We start from the raw sequence: 19,552 nt of genomic DNA, 5'->3' as shown, positions 1-19,552 counted from the left end.
AGTAAAGAGATTATAAATACATGCATGTGTACATATGTAAGAATGTTGTATATGGTACACATGCATGCATGTTCCTTTGTATTTGGGTGGAAGGAAAATATAAAGAAAGGGAAGTTGGGATGTAAAGGTTAACTTTGACAAGAACTTGGTCCTCTTATAATCCAATTTCTTGATGTTTTGCAAATTACTAGAAAGATTCCACCATAAAATGCATGGTGTGGGCCAAGAATGGTCACACCATTTGTTTCTCACGAGTATTAGCAAAACTACAACGACCCATCTAGATCAAAGAGACCTATCAAGCATCTCACTTTTATTTTTCTTAGGCGAGATAGTATGGAGTTAAGCAACCGTCTACATGAAATCAGGGTGGAAAATAATTATACCAATAAACATATTCTTGGATGAGATCATTAAAGAACTCCAAAGATGTCAACTAATTTCAGAACACAGAAGGCTACTTTGCCAGAAGAATGGAAAATATAGAGTTAAATGTCAATTGATTTGCATCAAAACCTGTGAGTTACAGAACCATGTCATCTCGGATTGATTCTATTATTCATTTATTACATGTCACAAGTCATAACTAGTAAAGATGCAATGAAGAGAAGAGTCATCTCAAATGTTATGTAAGTGTTGGTGTCCATATGTCCCTGACACAGGTATGCCATCCATGTTTAAGTGTTTGTGTAATATAATTAATACTTTACCTTTCCAAAGTAATAAGTAATAATGATTATGACTACAGTAACAACAGTGGTGTTAGTGTATGAATTGCAAAGTGAAACAAGTGATGGGTGGTTGTGGATATAAAGTTTGACCTAGACGGCATATTGCTAAGTTTAATTTAGCTCTTGAGAAAGCTCAGTGAACATTGGCAATGCATAACGTGGGTCAAGATACAGTGGTGTACTGGTGTTCTGTGCAGGCATCATGAGAAAAATGAAGCACTCAAACTGGTGTTCTGTGCAGGCATCATGAGAAAAATGAAGCATTCAAATATTAAATCAAAGAGAATTTATTATCATTTTTGTTTTCTTTTGTTTTGAAGTACGAAAGCATGGCATTGTGGCAGAACGCTTAAAACCTATTTGAACTGAAAATTAAACAGACTACCTTCTTATGTATTTATACCCATAGAATGAACATACTCCCTGAGTAATTTTTAGATATCATACAAAAATATAAAAGGACAAAATCCATTCCATTTACAGTATTCTGACATTTGTAAATGGCAGCAGAACAAAGACCAGGCCATTTGTCTACCAGCATGATGTTCACTTGAATAATCATGAGCTAACAGTATTGGTCAACTTAGGACTACTTGCATAATATCACAAAATCTAGATAGAGCGGCAAAGCCGTAATCCATTAATCTGATTCACTAGCAATTTTCATTCTTGATAGATCAATATACCTTGGTCTACTTTTCAGACAATGTGATGCTTCCACCAAGCAAAAACTTTGAAAGGATATTTGACAAAAGAGTCTACTCGTGTATAGAACTTCAGTGAGCAAATTTTCCATCTTTTAACCCAAAAGATTCCAATAGCAGCCATACAGATATCCATTCAGACATTTCTTCTAAATTAGCAGCTTGATGGCTCAAGTAAAAGAAGGAAAGTAGTGTGGAGCCTAGACCCTATGTCTGTCTTTTGATCTATCTGGGTTGAAAAAAATGCCGGGATATTTTAGAATATTTGTTTCGATGAGCAAGATGTTGGGGACGTTAAAGGAAAACTTTGCTCTTCGTTGGCAGCAAACAAGGAGTTCAGAAATCTAGTTTTAATAGATTTTTTTACAGGGATACAATATTCTTTTCTTAATACCATGCTAACAGTTATGGTGTACATTCCCATGTACAGTCTTTGTATTTGCATGGCAAATCTGATGTATCAACACTTTTTGACAGTAATGCTATACTTTAACTTTTCAAAAAAAGAATATAAACAAAACAGCAGTCACAGAGATATGGAACAAAATATATTGAGACTATTAACTAGAATGAAACAGAGAAAACAAACTAATGCACTTACGTTTCGTCATATTAGTGAAAAGGGGGGAGGAAGGGGGAGAGAGAGAGAGAGAGGTGGAATACCCGTTCCTTTGCTCTGCCTGGGAACTCCAAACTCGAACACTGCCCCTACCAGGTTCACCCTCTGGTTGATGCAACTAAGGGCATCCTTTATATGAAGAAGCTTGTACTCATCTCTACTCGCCATTTCTGCCTCTATAAAACCCTAACGATTTTCTTAGCGATTTGGAGCGAAACGAAAGAGACAAGGCCGTTTAAAATGCTTTATATTTATCGAATTACCAAAACTACCACGGTGCTTGAATAACAACGTTCATGACCGAAAGGTCATATCGGTCATTTTACTATAACAAACGCCCTCTCCCTCGTCCATTGCTACAAGAAAGCCTTTGAAATTCCCGCCATACCTCGAACTTCTCTGGAAAATAGAGCCGTTCGATAAATCCAAATGGGGTTTTCTCTTCGAATAGGTCGGAGCTTGATCTCCACAGAAATCCGTAACTTCCGGCGTATTCGCTTTCAGATTCATGGATTAGAAATGGTTGAAGCAATTCACGCAGGCAAGGAAGAATCAAAGAGTGGGGAAGTCATTGACAGAGTCTGCGATTCGTTGAGGAGAGGTGGGAACTGGGATACACTGAGTGGGAACTTCGATTCAATCAAGTTAACCGACTCGGTTGTCGAGAAAATATTGCTGGAATTGAAAGAGCCAGCGGACGCCAGACGGGCTTTGAGTTTCTTCCACTGGTCGGCTCGACGGAAGAGTTTCCAACACGGAATTCGATCTTACTGTGTTGCAGTTCAGATATTAGTTCGAGCCCGGATGCTCAACGATGCCCGAGCTTTGCTAGAGTCGGTTATAAGAAAGAGCATCGGAGGAGATTTGTCGGGATTTGTGGTTGTTGAGACGCTGCTTGATACTTACCAGAGCACTAATTCGAGTCATTTCCTGTTTGATTTCTTGATACAAACGTATTCCAAGTTGAGGATGTTCAGAACAGCTTTTGATGTCTGTCGCTACCTGGAAGAACACGGGTTCTCTTCGAGTCTAATAAGTTTCAACACTTTAATCCACGTTGTTCAGAAATCAAATCAGTTTGAATTGGTTTGGAATATTTATGAGTTTATGATACAAAACAGGATTTACCCAAATGAAATTACGACAAGAATCATGATCAGTGCACTGTGCAAGGAAGGGAAGCTGCAGAAATTTGTAGAATTATTGGATAGAATTCATGGAAAGAGATGCTCTCCTGGTGTGATAGTCAATACCTCTTTAATTTATAGGATTTTAGAAGAGGGGAGAATTGCAGAAGGAATTCTTTTGTTGAAGAGGATTCTTCAGAAAAACATGATACTTGATGATGTAGCTTATTCTTTGATTATACATGGCAAGTGCAAGATTGGAACATTAGACTCCATAGAACAGCCGTTTGAAGAAATGCTTAAGAGGGGCTTCCGTCTAAATTCCTTTCTTTATACTCTGTTCATAGGTTCCCACTGTAAACAGGGAAGAATTGATGAAGCAAACCGATTAATGCAAGAAATGAAATCCACGGGGTTGAAGCCATACACTGACACGTATAATTTTCTCATCGAGGGATTTGTTGAAGATGGGAGATTGAAAGAAAGCTTAAACTTCTGTGAAGAAATGATAAAGGAAGGAATTCTGCCCAGTTGCCCTACATTCAACAAGATGGTGGCAAAGCTCTGTGAAAGTGATGATGTAAAGCAAGCCAACACCATCTTGACTATCTTGTTAGACAAAGGGTTTCTACCTGATGAGTTCACTTATTCATATCTTATTGATGGATATGGGAAACTAGGTGAGATCCAAGAAGTTCTCAAGTTGTACTATGAGATGGAATATAGGGCCCTCTCTCCTGGTCTGATGACCTATACATCATTGATTAGAAGCCTATGTCAATGTGGGAAGTCAAAGGAAGCAGAGAATTATATAACTGTTATGGAAGATCGATCATTGTTGCCTACTGTTTTCATTTATGAGATGGTGATTCATGCCTACTACAAGAATGGAAATATGACAAGGGCCCTTCATCTTTATAATGAGATGGTTAAGAAAGGTTTGAAGCCAAGTTATCTTACCTTTTCAGAGTTGATTGACAAGGTTGGTCAGACTAGTTCTATTCAAAAGAGCAAACATGGTGCTGGGCAAACATTATGACCTTAGAAGTTTTTAGGGGGTTTTTGAGCAGTAATGGTGGAGATTAGATTGTTTTCTTCTCTCCTCTATTTGCATTAGAGGATCCTATGTGTGGATACCAGCTTTGGTGACTTCAAGGTCAACTTGTTGTGAGTGCAAGCAATCACCATTCGGTTTAAGTACCACAAAGACCTTTAGTTTTGGACCATGAGTTCCATTCATTCAGCACATACAAGTTTCATTTGGTTGAGCAAAAGGTTCAGACTAGATATTTAATTTGGAGGAAATTTAAGGTTTCATTGGTTTCAATTCTAAAGATAAGCTGAGCATATGGTTTAGAATCTCAGGAACATCTGGTGTAATTCCAGCTTGATTTAAGTGTTTCTTGTGATCAACTGTCTGGAACATAGAAAACTTCACATAAATGTAACTCTTAGTCATTTCTGTTTTATGTGGATATGTGCAATGCTCCTGCACCTGACATTCGCAACTGGGATCACAGGACATGCAGTAGCAATGTCGAGCATTCTAAATTTGTAAGTGTTGGACATCCAAGCAATTGGATCATCCATTGGATGAGTCCCATGTAAGTGATGCTCTATGCTACCAAAAGAAGATAAGAAAAATTAGCATGATGAGATGACTTTGGACCATTTGATTTGATGTACTATCCTCAAAGCTTTCAAAGAGTTGCACAATTTCTCTCTATTGTTAAAGCATTTTGTACGAAGAAAAACGACAAATTTGAAATCATTAGTCTGCATTTGTCTGCAGTGCAAACCTTGACCAATCCCAAAATTTGTACCTGACTAACTTCATGGCAGTGCATAATTGCACTTTCATAACCCTTTTGCTCCTCCTTGGCGTGCAAATTTGTACTGAAATTCATTGCAAAATTGGTGTCAATGAACTACAATACCAGGATGCTGTGGTGTATAACTCAGTTTTTATTGTAAATTCCTTATATTACACCATGTTTGGTCGCTTCCTTGCAGTATATGGGTAACATGGTCAATGAAATGAGAGGAGATTGCAAATGAGGCAATCAATTGCATCATCCCTCGTTGGTCTTGGTACAGCCACCATTGGAAACTTGCAGCAGCACAACAATGAAAGGAGATCTCTGATGGAGATCAACTGTTCAACTCAACGAAGGTGAGCACACCTCATCGGCTCATCCATACCTCTCAATGCTCTCATTTTCATGTCCAGAGGAATTTTGTGGATAACCACCATGTTTTTATCAGTAACTGAAAATGCTTTATTGATGTTAAAAGTATTTAAATCGGTTGTACAAAACACTTTGGATACAATCAGATAAACCCATGAAATCATGCAACATGTTTCAACCCAAAAGAAAATCTTCACAGGGGCTAACTGGCTAAGTAGTGAGATGATTGGCTGATCTGAGAATCCATGTAAAGACATCTCCCAATATTATGTGCTAGCAGTCTTGTCTAATCCGATGATGGAGCTCTCAAGCACCTCTGATTCCTTTTTAAGAAGCTACTTGGCGTGGCCTTTTCCATATTTGATCCTCGTACTGCATCCCCTCATCCTTTGGACGATCACACTTGCACTTCAGGCAGACCATATTCCTCCTGTAGTTCAAGAAATCACATCTGCAGAAAATTTAAAAAAAATGTTAATCCATCAATTATATCAATAAACTCTAACCCAATCTCAACAATATATTCATAACCAAATATCAATAAACTGCATGTCAGAAATCAACACTGTATGAAACAAGAGCCTTACGAGGGGCATTCCCACTCCCCTGGATTTAGCTGTCTTTTGGGCCGTGACTCTTGGCACCGCAGGCACTTCATATTGCGAGCAAAATTCATGAATCCACACCTATAAAACAAAATCCAGTTGAAGAATATTTATCTAACAAGTGTCAGCCAGAAAAAATGCACTTGAAATGGCAACATGATAATAATGAAGACAGAGGTCATAGTGGAAAGGAAGATTTACTTTGGGCAGTTCCAGTCCCCTTTCTTCATTTCAACATCATCAACACTAACTCTCTTTGGCCCATCTTCCCTGCACTTTAGGCATCTCACGTTTCTAGCAAAGTTCATGAAATTACACCTGCAACATTGAACAGAAAGGTGCATATTAGTCTTATTGCCTGATATTATAAACAAATGCAATATATATACACACACATGACAGTAACTTCATGAAGAGATGTGCCTAAGTATTATCTGAAGTTGGGCATATATCTTCATTAAGTTATTGTTCTTTATATATATATATATATATATATATATATATATTATATATATATGCACACACACACACACACACATACATACATACACATAAATGTCAGTGGTGTTAGTCAAAATGTTAGGCAAGAACACAGATGGACCTGTATTGAGTAGTGACTTTATTTCTGTGGCATTAAGTAACAACAGATCCAGGTGTAAATATGTGATTTTCCAATCTTTCCATCGTCTGCCTTTTCACGTAGTAAATACATGGGCAAAAAGTTTTCCTACATAAGGCTATGTTTGGTTTGAAGGAAAAGGTAGAGAAACCTTTGCTCTTCCTCAGGACAATTGGGTTTTCCAGCTAAGGAGATCTGGTCTAGACCTGTACCTCCTAAAATTATTATTCTCTCCAGGGAGGTGTTCTATAGGAAAATCAACACTTCAGATTTATTGCAGAAGAGAAGGCCTTCCATGTATTTGTCTCCTAACTGGTGTGTACTTTGCAGGGCTAATGGTGAGGATTGCTCTCACTTACTCTTATTCTTTTCTTTTTCTGATGCTATTTGGGGTTGGATCTTTGCCTTGTCTGGGTGCAGGTGGAATTTGACTACAACCGTAGATCAGCCCTTTGACCCTTCCTTCTTTGTGTGGCCCACAAAAACTGGTAAAACAATGTGGAGGTGCATTAGAGCTGCTGCTTTGTGGACAATTTGGGAAGAAAGAAATGCAAGGATTTTCCAAGAGAATGAGAGAAATATTCAGGCAATAAAGGATTGTATTTTGACCAGGGCAATCCACTGGCTGAGATCATTGGATTCCTTTAAACTATACTCCTTTGATGACATTTGGAGGAACCGGATAGTTGTGGCTAGTAGCAGTACCAGGAAGAACAAGGTACCAGTTGTGCGGGTGCCTCCTTCTGAAGGCTGGACAAAGCTGAATTTTGATGGTAGCAGCCAAGGAAATTCAGGTCTCTCAGGGATAGGAGGAGTGTTGAGAGATAAAGACAGCAATATCTTAGCTTTATTCTCAGGCTCCATGGGTATAAGAGACTCTATTAGAGCTGAGCTTCTAGCGGCGGTACAAGGTATTCAGATTGCAGACCAGTTAGGAGTTCAGAATTTGCTTATTGAAGGAGACGAGACTCCAAAGTTGTTGTGGGTTGGTTAAAAAATCCAGATTCGGTTATTTGGTGATACAGGGACATTATGAGGAAAGCTAATTGGTTTTCAAGGAACATGACTGTTAATTCTCAGTGGGTGGGTAGAACAGCTAATACCATAGCGAATGGGTTAGCTAAGCAAGGGGGGTATCAAGGGAACATTTATTCTGGACAGCTCTGTAAGCTTTCATTTCCTAGTCTGATGTAGTACATTGTTGCTGTTGAGGAGAGGTACCAGCTTGTGCCTCTCCTTGGGCAGTCTGTATTGTAATATCATATTGTTTCTTTTGAATAAAATATCACTCATTAATCAAAAAAGGTAGGGAAACCTAATATATGGTTTGCAAAGGTTTCCCTACATTTTCCTTCAAACCAAACCCAGCCTTATTGTTCTTTGATGAACCATATCATGGAAGCAAAGTTGAACAATATCAAAATAAAATTTTCACATTTAAAAAAAGGGGAAAAAAAGTTTCAGTCCATTTACCATTCCATGCATTCATCTTCTTGTCAGCTTTTGGTAAATTCTTTAGGATAGGTGAAGTACCACTGTCTAGTGTCTACATAGATGGTATTCCAGCATCCATCAGATATGGGTGTAATCGCGCAACACTTTTAAATATTTTCCACTTTTTCTTTCATTTGACATCTACCAGAAATTATGAGTTATATATGTAATTTTGAATAGAACATCCAACAAAGATAAGACGTATAATCTTTGCATACCATTTGCAATCATTACTAGTGTAACTTCTACTTTTTTATCCAGTAAACGCTACAGGGACCACTCATCTCTCCATGGGTGTGTCATCTATTTGTAATCCTTTTCTAGGTTAATCCTAGAAAAGGCGGGTAGGTAACCCTGGGTTGTCCTGGTTCAGAATGGATGCTGAGGCCTGTAGAAACACATGGATTGATGGCATCTTAGAACTTCTCGATTAAGCATTTAGAAACATCTGAAATACTTAATTCCTTTTGTCAATGTTAAGGACTGCAGACATAAGATACTTGTAATAAAAGTAAAAACATGCACAAGAAAACATGAATCATCTTGGAAAATTACAAAATTGATCTATTGATACTTGATACACAGAATTATTAATGAATTACTTGAGGCTAAATTAAGCCAAATATGGAACTGTCTTAGGTCCATTGTTCTGTTAATAAACTGAATTTGGCGGGCCAAAACTAGCTCAGTTGGCTTGATATTCATGCCATCAGGTTGGTTATTTAGTACATACCTGATAATCCAAGATTTACAAATCAGACATGAATTGAGCGATAACAGCCAATTTACAAAGCCATGATGCCCATAATGAGATTTTCTGCTTCTGAAATTTTTGAATTTTTAAGATAGATTACACATTTTACCATCTTTAAATCAGTTTGGAATGTATACTGTTACAAAAGAGTCAACTAGTCAATTTACAAGTTGAAGGCCAACCTGGATACATCATTAACTAGTTGGTTGACACCCCCAATGCAGTCACCTAGAACAACAAAGATTGACTAGGCTGTCGATCAATGACTGTCTCATGACCACAAAGTTGTTCTTAAGCATTACTTTTTGTGTGTATCTCCAACTTTCAAAATAGTATTATCTCTGCTAAGCACATTTGAAGGCATGTGCTGGGTTGAGGGGATCTAAAATAGAAATGCCTAAAATAGGAGAGAAATGGTGGAGCAGTGCTTGTATGGAGCTAACAATATAGGCATATACAAGGTGATCACATCCAATTGCTTTAAGCATATTTGAAGGCACCCCCCCCACACACACACACAAAAGCCTTCCATTTTATTAACTTATATATGAGGTTACAACATTATATTGAAATAGAAATATCTTTTGTGTGGTACTTAGTCAGCACCTAGGCAGAAAATAGTCGCCACATCACCTAGCAAGACCAAAACAACTAGCCATTGCCACACCGTGTTTAGAACACTGTGAGGGGGACAATTACGTATTGTCATATTGGTTTTAGAAGCCATTTTCTTCTTTAGAAATTAATACCAAACTTGTAATGGGTTAAAAATTCTATTTTAGGATATATTTTTTGAATTTCTTTTTGGAGTGAGGGGAGCAACTTGGTTCGCATCAGTATTAGAAGTTATTTTGTTTGTTTTTTCAAATTGATAACTTAAGGATAGAAAGCCTACTTTTAGAAGGTTTTTGGGAGCCATCTAAAAATTACACAGTCAGTCAAAGGCATGGTTGGTTTCTACTTTTTTTCTTAGGATTTCAAGGGAAGTGTCCCGTGTGTGATCTATAAACTTGTTTCCAACCCATTGTTGACCCAAATGGTAGGACCATTCGACCTGTTGCCTGGAGAAAAAGGTTTGTTTTTTCAAATTGATAACTTAAGGATAGTTTAATGGGTTAACATCAAAACCATTAAACTATCTATCAAAAAAACATCAAAACCATTAAACTTCAATAGAGAATTAATGTAAATATGTAATAAAAAAAATCAAATGTAATTTGTTGGGGAAGGAAACCAACAAAGAGGGGAGGTGTTAAGTAGGACCATAGGAGAGAAATTTTCAAATAAATATAAGAAGTAGGAGTTGGGAAATCAAGAAAAGGGAGTAAGCTATAGGGTGAGGAGAAGGAAACGAGGTGGCAGAGAAAACGAATGAACCTAGTAGAACTAAGAGAGGAAGGGAAAATATAAAAAAGATGTTTTTCTACCTCAGTGATGAATGCCCAAAAGAAAGTAAGCTGCAACCTCTTCTTCTTTCTCTTTTTCTTTCTTTCAATTGTTTTGGCTGCCCTTTAACATGTTTTACATGTAATATGGGTTTTATTGGTGTATATGATGAACACTATGTCTGCCCATAACTCCAAACCCTTGAATCTTCAATACTAAACCAGGCAAAGAGAAAACAGTTCAATCTCTGGGTCGGATTTTAAAACACTGCCATAAACATGTTTTTTTTTTGGAATTAACATACTTTTAAACTGAATGAAGCTTTGCTTCATTTTTGCTTGAATTTGATTCTTAGGAATTTTTCTTCCAATGTTTTATTAAAGGCCCACTGGTTAAGCAATACATGATTTAGGCACAGAGGTTTGACTTAATCGGTTTCTATCTATATGTTCTTTTCTTTACCATTATTATGATCCATTAACTGTGAGAGAATTGACCATCACTCAGGCAGTCAGGCTATCCTACATCATTATAGCCATTAATGATACTCCAAAAGATATGCATATGCATTATCCAACTCCACAAGTTTAAGCAATTCCAAGAAACAACAATTTATTATATACTGGAATAAACAAAAACCTGTGCATTAGTTAATGCCTTTCCATACATTCACTGATAAAAAAAGTGTTTCCAGCATATGAGTTTTTTATGTGACTTACTTGGAACAAATCCAATCCCCTCTCTTCATTTCAACATTTTGATACTGTGTGTTATCCATATCATTTTCAGATTGTTCTTTTCGGTTAGAAGGCTTCAATGCTGGTTTTGGAAGGTCTGGATCAGGGGATGTTTCACTCAGTTCGGTCAGTTCAGAAAGCAGTTTGCGAGCAGATGCTTCAATTTTCTCTCTACCATGAGGTCTCTCTCCTCCAGAAACGACAAGTGGATCAAGTGCATAAATCAACAACATACGCACAATATCCACAGTACGGGCGGCAGCTTCAGATTGTTTTAATATCACATAAGCTCTATCACATGATCCTCTCAAATTACATGCACTACACACCTGCAAGCAAGAAATTCCAATAAATCCAAACTCACAGTTCTAATTCTAAAACTTCTAAATAATTTAAGTGGTAAACACCTTGCAAATGGATGGATACACACACAGAGGGAGAAAACAAAAATAAACAAACATTGGAATAATCTTCTTATGTTTCAAAAAAAATGGAACAATCTTCCTGATTGAAATATATCTACTTGTTGCTCTTCTGCAATATTGCAATATACTCAAATTTTACCTTTAATATTTTATCAGTTTTGCCTTTGATTCATTTCAACGAGCTCAAAGAAAAAACTTACATCTCCTTCATCAAGTCTAACAAATGCTCTCAACCTTTTGGCTGAATTAACAGCTTTCCGAAACAGGCTTGGACATCCATGCTCAACAATAGTTTGAATGTCATCTGTAGACAATGATCTGCAACAAAAAGGCAATAAACAAATTTATTATATGATGAATCCTATAACGTAACATTCAAAATATCTATTTTTGTCAGATTTTACATTAATCATGAAAACCGTCATGTAAGCACTAATTCACAAACAAAAGCATATAATCATAGAGACCTCCATTAACAGTAAGGCTCCCTTTGTTTGAAGGAAAAGGGCCAGAAATTGTTTCACTGGGAAAACATTTTAGTTATGTATTTGACCTTTTTATAGCAAAATTTTGTTTTTGTTCCCTTTATTGCTTAAAAAGCTTAGCCTTAAGTGTAGATCCAAGGATTTATTACAATTTGTCCTTTTTAATCGTTTTCTATTAATGATCAAAAGAAAAAAAAAAGTCTAATTGAGGAGCATCGCAAGGAATATAAAGAAATGAAGCCAAAAGCCCTACAACAAAATTGGAAATTAAAAATATATATACATATCATTCAAATAACAAACTTCACATGTAAAGTATCATCTATCAAAAAAAATTACAAAAAAAGGGATTTTCTGAAGATGAATAAAGAATAAATTTTATTGATAAAAAAGCACAGTACATCTTCACAGTGACAAGGAGTCACCAAACATTAGAGAAAAGAGAAATTTAAAATCAAAAAGCACAATCACTCACTAACCAAATCACTAATTCAAAATACAAAAATACCCTCCATAATTCGACTCCAAAGTCTTCTTTACTGAAACCTTCAAATTCTGGAAAAATTAGAACCCATCCAACCAGTAATTTAAAAGCACAAGGCATAAAAAAATGTAAGGGGCAATTTTTGGAGCAAGGCGCAGAAATACAAAAAAAAAAAGCGAAAAATCATAAAATGCATTGAACATAATAATAATAAAAATATAAACTTAAATTTTAAAAGTAATGTCTTAAAAAACCTATTATCTAAAATTAAAATGCATAAGCATAACATGTAAAGTGCATTTAAAATAAAATTTAAAAATAAAATCAAACATATAAAACATTTTCAAGCATGTAAAACCCATAATCTCTTTTTTTCCTCAATTGCATTACTTCAAGTAGCTAAAGTGATGTAAAACATATTGTGTTCCTGATTCTACAAGCTACCTCTGTACCATGCCCCTTGAGGCAAACCCAAACAAGTCCATGTTCGGGTCTTAAATTCTTGATTCTGACATAAAAAATAATGACTTTATAACTTTAATTGCCTTTTAAGAAGATATTTTATTAAATTGAATGAATGAATAATATTGGCAAATAGGGGGTTCTAAGAGCTCCGGAAAGGGTCCGAGGGCAGAGCCCCCAACCCAATTGCTAGGTTCAAAAAAGCGTAAATTTTAAAAAGGTGCATGCCTAGGCTGAGGCACAAGGCACATCAGGTGCACGCTTGGTGCAAGGCATGTGCCTTTTGAAAGGGCTGCACCTAGGACCTAGGCAAGGCGCATACCCTAAAATGCGCCTTGCTTGTGCGCCTAGGCACACCTTTTAAATCACTGCATCCAGCTATCTTTGAACTAATTAATGCCCCTAAATCTTCATTGCATTTCATTTTCTCTTCAAATATTCTTCTGTTTCTTTCCTTCCAAACCTCCTAACACACTGCAAAGGGGATGCAACTCCAAATGATTTTTGTTTTAGTATTCCCGATAACTCTAGGCCAGCTTCCAAATATCTCAGCATCATCATTGGATGATCATCCATCCATGTTGAATAGTTTGAAGAAATAACCCCAAATTCCTCTCACGTAGTTGCATTGAACTAGCAAATGTAGAACATTTTCCCCATCCAAACATAACACACATCTGTTTGGGAATTGAAAGACTATTTTTTTCAGCTTATCGTGAGTGAGAATCCTTCCCATAGATACCAACAAGGCAAAAGCCTCAATTCTTGGAGGAACTGGTTTCCCCCAAACACCTTTTATTTCCACAGGCTCCACCAGATTGCTAGGCAAAGCATTATAGACAGATTGACTTAAACTTTCCATTCTTGCATTCCTTCAACCATTTTGAATCTGACATCGAGGGATTAACCACCACCTCATGCAACTTTGATAACAGACCCACACATTCCTCCACTTCCCAATCTAGCAACGGTCTTCTAAAAGTAGGACACCATACCACTGAGCTATTTATAACTTCATTGCATTGAGCAATTGTCACTATACAGCCTTGGGCACATCTCACATAACTTCCCCAACTCCAAGCCAATCATCTTCCCAACATCTAATATTAGCACAATTCCCCACTCTCCAAGACAAGAACTGCTGCATCAAAGAGTGAAAACCCCATAGTTCCCTTCCACACAGTTACCCCATAGGATGATCATACCTCCCTCACATCCCATCCAAAATTAATCGTCCAATACTTACAAGCTACAACCCTTCTCCATAGAGATTCCTTCTCCCTCCCAAACCTCCAAACCAATTTCCCCAACAATGCTTTATTGAAGATTCCCACTCCCAAACCCCCATCTTTTTTAGTTCTACACACAAAATCCCTTTTTATCAATAACATAAAGCAGTTTCATTAAATATGAATAATTAAGTACATAGATGAAGGGGAGAGATTAACTCTCTTAGCCCTCCCCTACTAAGAATCAAATTACAATATACTGATCAAAAAAAAAAAGAATTAAAATACAACATAGCCCAAAACAAATCATTCCTTCCCACCTCTTGTTTAGCTAGTGCATCAGCAAAAGCATTGGTATCTCTTTTCACCCAGTGAAATGCCACCTTCACTCCTTGTAATACTTTCATGATTTTCCATTTCTCATAGATGTAGCACCACCACCCAAACTCCTCTTCCTTTTGTAACCAACTTATCACTAGTTTTGAGTCTCCTTCAAATGACAACTTTTGGAAATTCAACTCTTTGACCTTTTGAATTCCTTCCAATACAGACAAAATTTCATCCCTTAATGAACCCACCTGCCCCAATTGGACCTGAGTAGATTGCAATAACTTTTCTATCCTCATTTCTAAAGACTTATCCAATGCCAGAAGGGCTCAGTTTACCTTCACTACTGCCATCAAAATTTAGCTTTATAAACCCCTTGGAGGGTGGGACCAATAAGGCCTAAAAGACTTATCCAATGCTAGAAGGGCTCGGATTACCTTCACTACTGCCATCAAAATTTAGCTTTTAAAACCCCCTGGAGGGTGGGACCAATGAAATGCCACCTCCACTCCTTGTAATACTCTCATGATTTTCCTTTTCTCGTAGATGTAGCACCACCACCCAGTCTCCTCTTCCTTTTGTAGCCAACTTATCACTAGTGTCGAGTCTCCTTCAATTGACAACTTTCAGAAATTCAACTCTTTGGCCTTTTGAATTCCTTCCAATACAGCCAAAATTTCAGCCCTTAATGAACCACCTGCCCCAATTGGGCCTGAGTGGATTGCAATAACTTTTCCATCCTCATTTCTAAAGACTTCTCCAATGCCAGAGGGGCTCGGATTACCTTCACTACTGCCATCAAAATTTAGCTTTATAAACCCCCTAGAGAATGGGACCAATAAGGCCTACAAGCTTCCTTTTAGAGGAACAGAAGCAGCTACCTCCCTCCATTTCCTCATCAATCCACCCGCAAGAATGTCCTCAAAGAGTTCCAAGGACTTCACCCAACGGATCACTCTAATGGCGATGGCTTCAATAAGAGAATCCGTACTACTCTCTTTCTCTAAGAAGATTCTCTAGTTCCTTTCTTCCCAAATTGCTCAAAACATGGCTACCCTTGTACACTTCCATAGGATTCTTCCCCTCTTCTTTGGCCAACTTACAAAAGTAGGAGCAAACAAGCTTTGTACAATTAGCAAAGGGTTCCACTAGTTCCTAGTGAGAGGGAGACACATCCAAATAAGACACTTATTTTTCTTTTCCTATTCAGGTGTTTGGAGATTACTAATCGCCCTACTTGGGATATTAACTAGGAAGTCTCATGGTAGTGTATTAACCTTTTATTACTACCACAACTTTTGTCGCACGTCCCTCCTTGGACTCCCCATGTTCGATCTCTGATGATCCTCCACTATTTCCTTATGAACACTCTGCCTCAAAAAAGAATTTAGTTTTAGCACCTTTGTGTTTGGGCTTCGGATTCCCACCTCAACCTTCACTTTGTACACCAAATGAACACCCCTACTTTCTACTGCTGGACCCAATGAAATTTCTTTTTCTCCACCTTTACATTCCACAGGATATCCCTTTGTAATTTTTCTATCTCTTCCAAAACCGAAGCAAGAGCTTTAGAAGGGATAAGTAATTAATCGACAGATTTGAAACAACACTCTAGAGTGATTTTTCCACCAAAAGGCAAGTACCTGCCTTTCCAACCAGCCAGCCTTTGCTCAATTTGGCCTAGAACAGGTTGCCAAGTGGAAGGACCAATGCCCTAGCCCCCAATGGGCAGGCCAAGATATAAGAAAAGGAAATCTCCAACCAAACGTTCCAAAGCACTTGTACAGTCCTCCGATACCGATTATTGAATATCCCCGACACCTATCATCACACTTTTGTTGAGATTCATCTTTAAGCCCATAAGCAATTGAAAACATCTAAGAGCACCCCTTAGATTATACACCTGCTTCATTAATGCATCTAAGAAAATCAAGGTATCATCTGCATATTGGAGAAGAGATATGGTAAAGGGTATACAAGTACCACACCTGTAAGCCTGTAAGAAGTTTAGGCTGATCTAAGTCTTCTTCTTATTCTTGAATTTTCTCTTGTTTTGTCTGGGGTTAGAAGTTAGGCAAGGGTATATTTGTCATTACAGTTTTATTACTTAATTAGGGGTATCTCTGTCCAGAAATTCTTCATAAGATAAAAATGTAAGGTGGTCTGGCTGGTGCTGAGAGATTACTATTTGATCGGTAACAATAACTTTTATTAAAATGTATAAAAGACCCACCCCCTGCCCTTACATGCAGTTACCATATACCCCAACAGAACTGTTCCTTGTGCACCTTTGTCTTTCCATAGCATCAGCAACCATGTTTGCTGATCTATATGTCCATATGAATCTTGCATTCAGTTTTGAAGCAAGGGCTCTTAGCTTTTCAAGTAATGCCAATAGTACCAAGGTCCTTGTTTGTTTTGCTGCATCTATTTCAAGACCACTTTTGAGTCCCCTTCCATCACAAGTTTCCTCACACTTAATTTCCTTCCCCAATAAGGCATGAATATATTACCAAAAGACTTCCAATGCAGTCACTAAATACTCCTCCAGCACCCAATGCTCTGGGGTTTCCCAGATGGAGGGCGTTAGTTAGTTTGACCACAGTCTCTAAACACTCTTCCAGTTCACTACTTTTCATAGTCAACAATTTTGGTAAATCCATATTCTAGAATTGCAGAATGCACTAGGAAAAGACCCAGCGTAAGTTCATAGGATACAGTCATACAGGGCGAGGTTTATGGTTGTATACTGCAAATCTATCGTGTTCCCTTCTAAGACTAATCATAGGCATGCCCATATGCGATACCATGGAAAAGACACACAATTTGCAGACTATGGTTGGAATCCTTTGAACTTTAATAATCAATCAGAAGAACCAACTTTAAAATAAAACAAGCAGCGAGAACATACTTGAAAATGTCAAACCGATCGCGCGCAAAGCTCAGACAAGCATTTCTCAAGCGGTTCAAGTCCTTGCTGGTGTAACCAGTGACAGCGGTAACACAGTCACTACCTCCACCCTCGGCCTCATCGTCGACCGCCGCAGGAGAGGATTCATCGAAGTAGCCTTTACTCTTCAAACGATCGATAAAGGTCACCCATTCGGGCCAGGGGTGAGAACTTGCGACTTCGCCATTGTCGGAGAGGTTACCGGCGGCGGCGGATGAGCAATAGCCATGGAAGAGTGGTCTTTGAGAAGGATGTGCCTGGGTGAATCGGAGAGAGAGAGGAATGGAAGGGTAAGCGCGGATGTTGATGAGAGTATTGGAGATAAAGGATGAAACTGGAGAGGCGTTTCTGTGAATACGGAAAACGGAAGTGCCAAACAGTAAGCGCCTTGAAGCGGCCGCCATGTTCATCGATTCTTGTAGAGGTTGAAGGATGGAGCAGGACTTAAGTGTCCATTAAATAAAGTTTTAAGCGTGGAGCAGAGCTCAGCTTCAGAGAAGGGGAAGCGAGGGAGAAGGCAACGTCTCCTGTGGTCATTGGAGGAAAAAAAATGATTTTTGCTTAGGGCAAAGCTGTTTGTTCTTTTCAATTCAAAATTAGAAAATAATTACCATGAACAACTTCATATCTCATATATTAACTATTCACCGCTAGTGCTGGTACTTGTGGTGTTAATAATGTGAGTCAAACCGACCCAATCCGACTTGGTCGATTTTTCAAAATCGCCGGTCAGTTTCGGTTATTGTAAGTAAATAATTAGTATGTTTCATTTAGTTTTTTCATTAAATGTATATAATTTATTTGTTTGTAAAACCGAAAAAGATAATAATTATAATCGTTAATAACCACTAGGCACCACATTAGCGTACAGTGAAAAAATGTTTAAACGTTTGTAGAAGATTTAAAAAATAACTTATCCAAAAGTATGTATGCACTGAAATTGAAATCGACTTTTGGCCATTCTCAATGCATATGGAAGAGCATGAGAGGAGCTGCTGGAGTGGTGCCTATGTTGCTGCACTTATTGAATAAATGCCAACAGAACCAAACACTCTATTAATAAGCTACTAGATCAAGTCAAATTGGATTATCAGTCTTGAAAATCAAAATCAAGCCAAACCGAATATGTAGTTAAAAGTATTATTCCAAATTTACCCTTGGTCATATCTCCTTGGTCATTTCCTATCATAGTTTATTGTTTTAAACAACAATAGTCAAATGAGGAATTGATTTTGTATACATTTGGTTATGTTGGTGTTTACCTTTGGGGTTTATTGCTTTAAATGCTTATTCTAACAACTTTACTTTAAACATTTTTTTATGTTAAACATTTATTGCTTTTATTGTTTGGTTGAGCATAATTTTAAATGTATTTTACCTTCTAAAGCCCCAAATATGCCACACAAGCATATCATTTCAATAAATGCATATGCATTGGGAGAAACAATAATCTAACATTTTCCTAAATGCCTCACGCACATAAATTTAGGTGTTTATGCTTTTTAGTATTTATTTGATAAAAAGTGAAATCAAACAATGGTTTAATGATCAATAAATAGAAACGCCCATGTAGTGTTTATGTGGTGGTGTTTTTTCAATAAACACCAACATAACCAAACATGCCATTTGTCTTGTGTCTTGGGATTGCTTTTTTTTTATGTTTATTCCTCCCTTTCTTACTTTATTTTTTGAATTGGGAAGTTTACAAATAAAAGGAAACATTAGATATGGGAAAAGTTGTTTTTTTGTTATAATTTGCATCAATTTCAATGTTTAATGGAAATAAAACCAACATGTTTATTGCTTTTTGGGATTAGCAAGACTTGAAAGAGAGACCCCTAAAACTTAAACTTGTCAAACTTTTGAGGGATTTCAGCTATGCATAGTTGACACACTATTTGTCAAACTTTGGAGGAATTTCTACCATGCACAGTTGTACACAATACACAACTTCTTACTTTATCTTTGGATTGGTTTTGGTATTAGAGTACCATTTCATTGTTAATTTAAAGGACATTCAATGTCTTTTAATCTATTCCATCAACCTTAATGGTAAGTTGCTTTTGGCAAGGCATATTTAAATAATTTTAGAAACCATATGATATATTCCACTATTTGTTAAAATTTCCTCCATGACAAAACAAAATAAACAAATAAGCAAGCAAATAAAGTGCCTATTTAGAGGCTTTTATTGACTTTTAGCTTTATGATATTCCACCTACACA

At 37.3% G+C, this 19,552-nt stretch overlaps 3 protein-coding genes across 4 annotated transcripts in view; 1 reads left to right on the top strand and 2 right to left on the bottom strand.

Annotated features, from left to right (window-relative positions):
• The window catches only part of LOC148855133 (protection of telomeres protein 1b-like), a 44,199-nt gene extending 41,892 nt beyond the window's left edge, over positions 1–2,307 (bottom strand). The window contains exon 1 of one of the 2 annotated variants that reach the window (XM_088986219.1): positions 2,099–2,307. In XM_088986219.1, coding sequence (XP_088842345.1) covers positions 2,099–2,222 — 124 coding nt within the window. In that variant the 5' untranslated portion in view covers positions 2,223–2,307. The remainder of the gene's footprint in view (positions 1–2,098) is intronic. The other variant, XM_088986220.1, reaches the window with a different exon arrangement.
• Positions 2,308–2,412: 105 nt separating this feature from the next.
• On the top strand, positions 2,413–4,644 carry LOC148855132 (Pentatricopeptide repeat (PPR) superfamily protein). Its single transcript, XM_088983509.1, has one exon. The coding sequence runs from the start codon at positions 2,484–2,486 to the stop codon at positions 4,218–4,220; it is 1,737 nt and encodes a 578-aa protein (XP_088839635.1). The 5' UTR covers positions 2,413–2,483; the 3' UTR covers positions 4,221–4,644.
• A 792-nt stretch (positions 4,645–5,436) lies between these two features.
• Positions 5,437–17,976, bottom strand: LOC148855131 (zinc finger (Ran-binding) family protein). Its single transcript, XM_088983510.1, has 6 exons — positions 17,289–17,976; positions 11,591–11,708; positions 10,948–11,294; positions 6,177–6,293; positions 5,958–6,056; positions 5,437–5,821 (listed from the first exon to the last, which is right to left on the bottom strand). The coding sequence occupies exons 1-6, from the start codon at positions 17,735–17,737 to the stop codon at positions 5,698–5,700; spliced, it is 1,254 nt and encodes a 417-aa protein (XP_088839636.1). The 5' UTR covers positions 17,738–17,976; the 3' UTR covers positions 5,437–5,697.
• Positions 17,977–19,552: the final 1,576 nt, after the last annotated feature.

Source organism: Nelumbo lutea, chromosome 4, assembly GCF_056320005.1.
Source record: "Nelumbo lutea isolate HS-2025 chromosome 4, American lotus-T2T, whole genome shotgun sequence".
Taxonomy (NCBI): domain Eukaryota; kingdom Viridiplantae; phylum Streptophyta; class Magnoliopsida; order Proteales; family Nelumbonaceae; genus Nelumbo; species Nelumbo lutea.
Note: the sequence above shows the minus strand (reverse complement) of the source record. Positions and strands in the feature narration are given on the sequence as shown.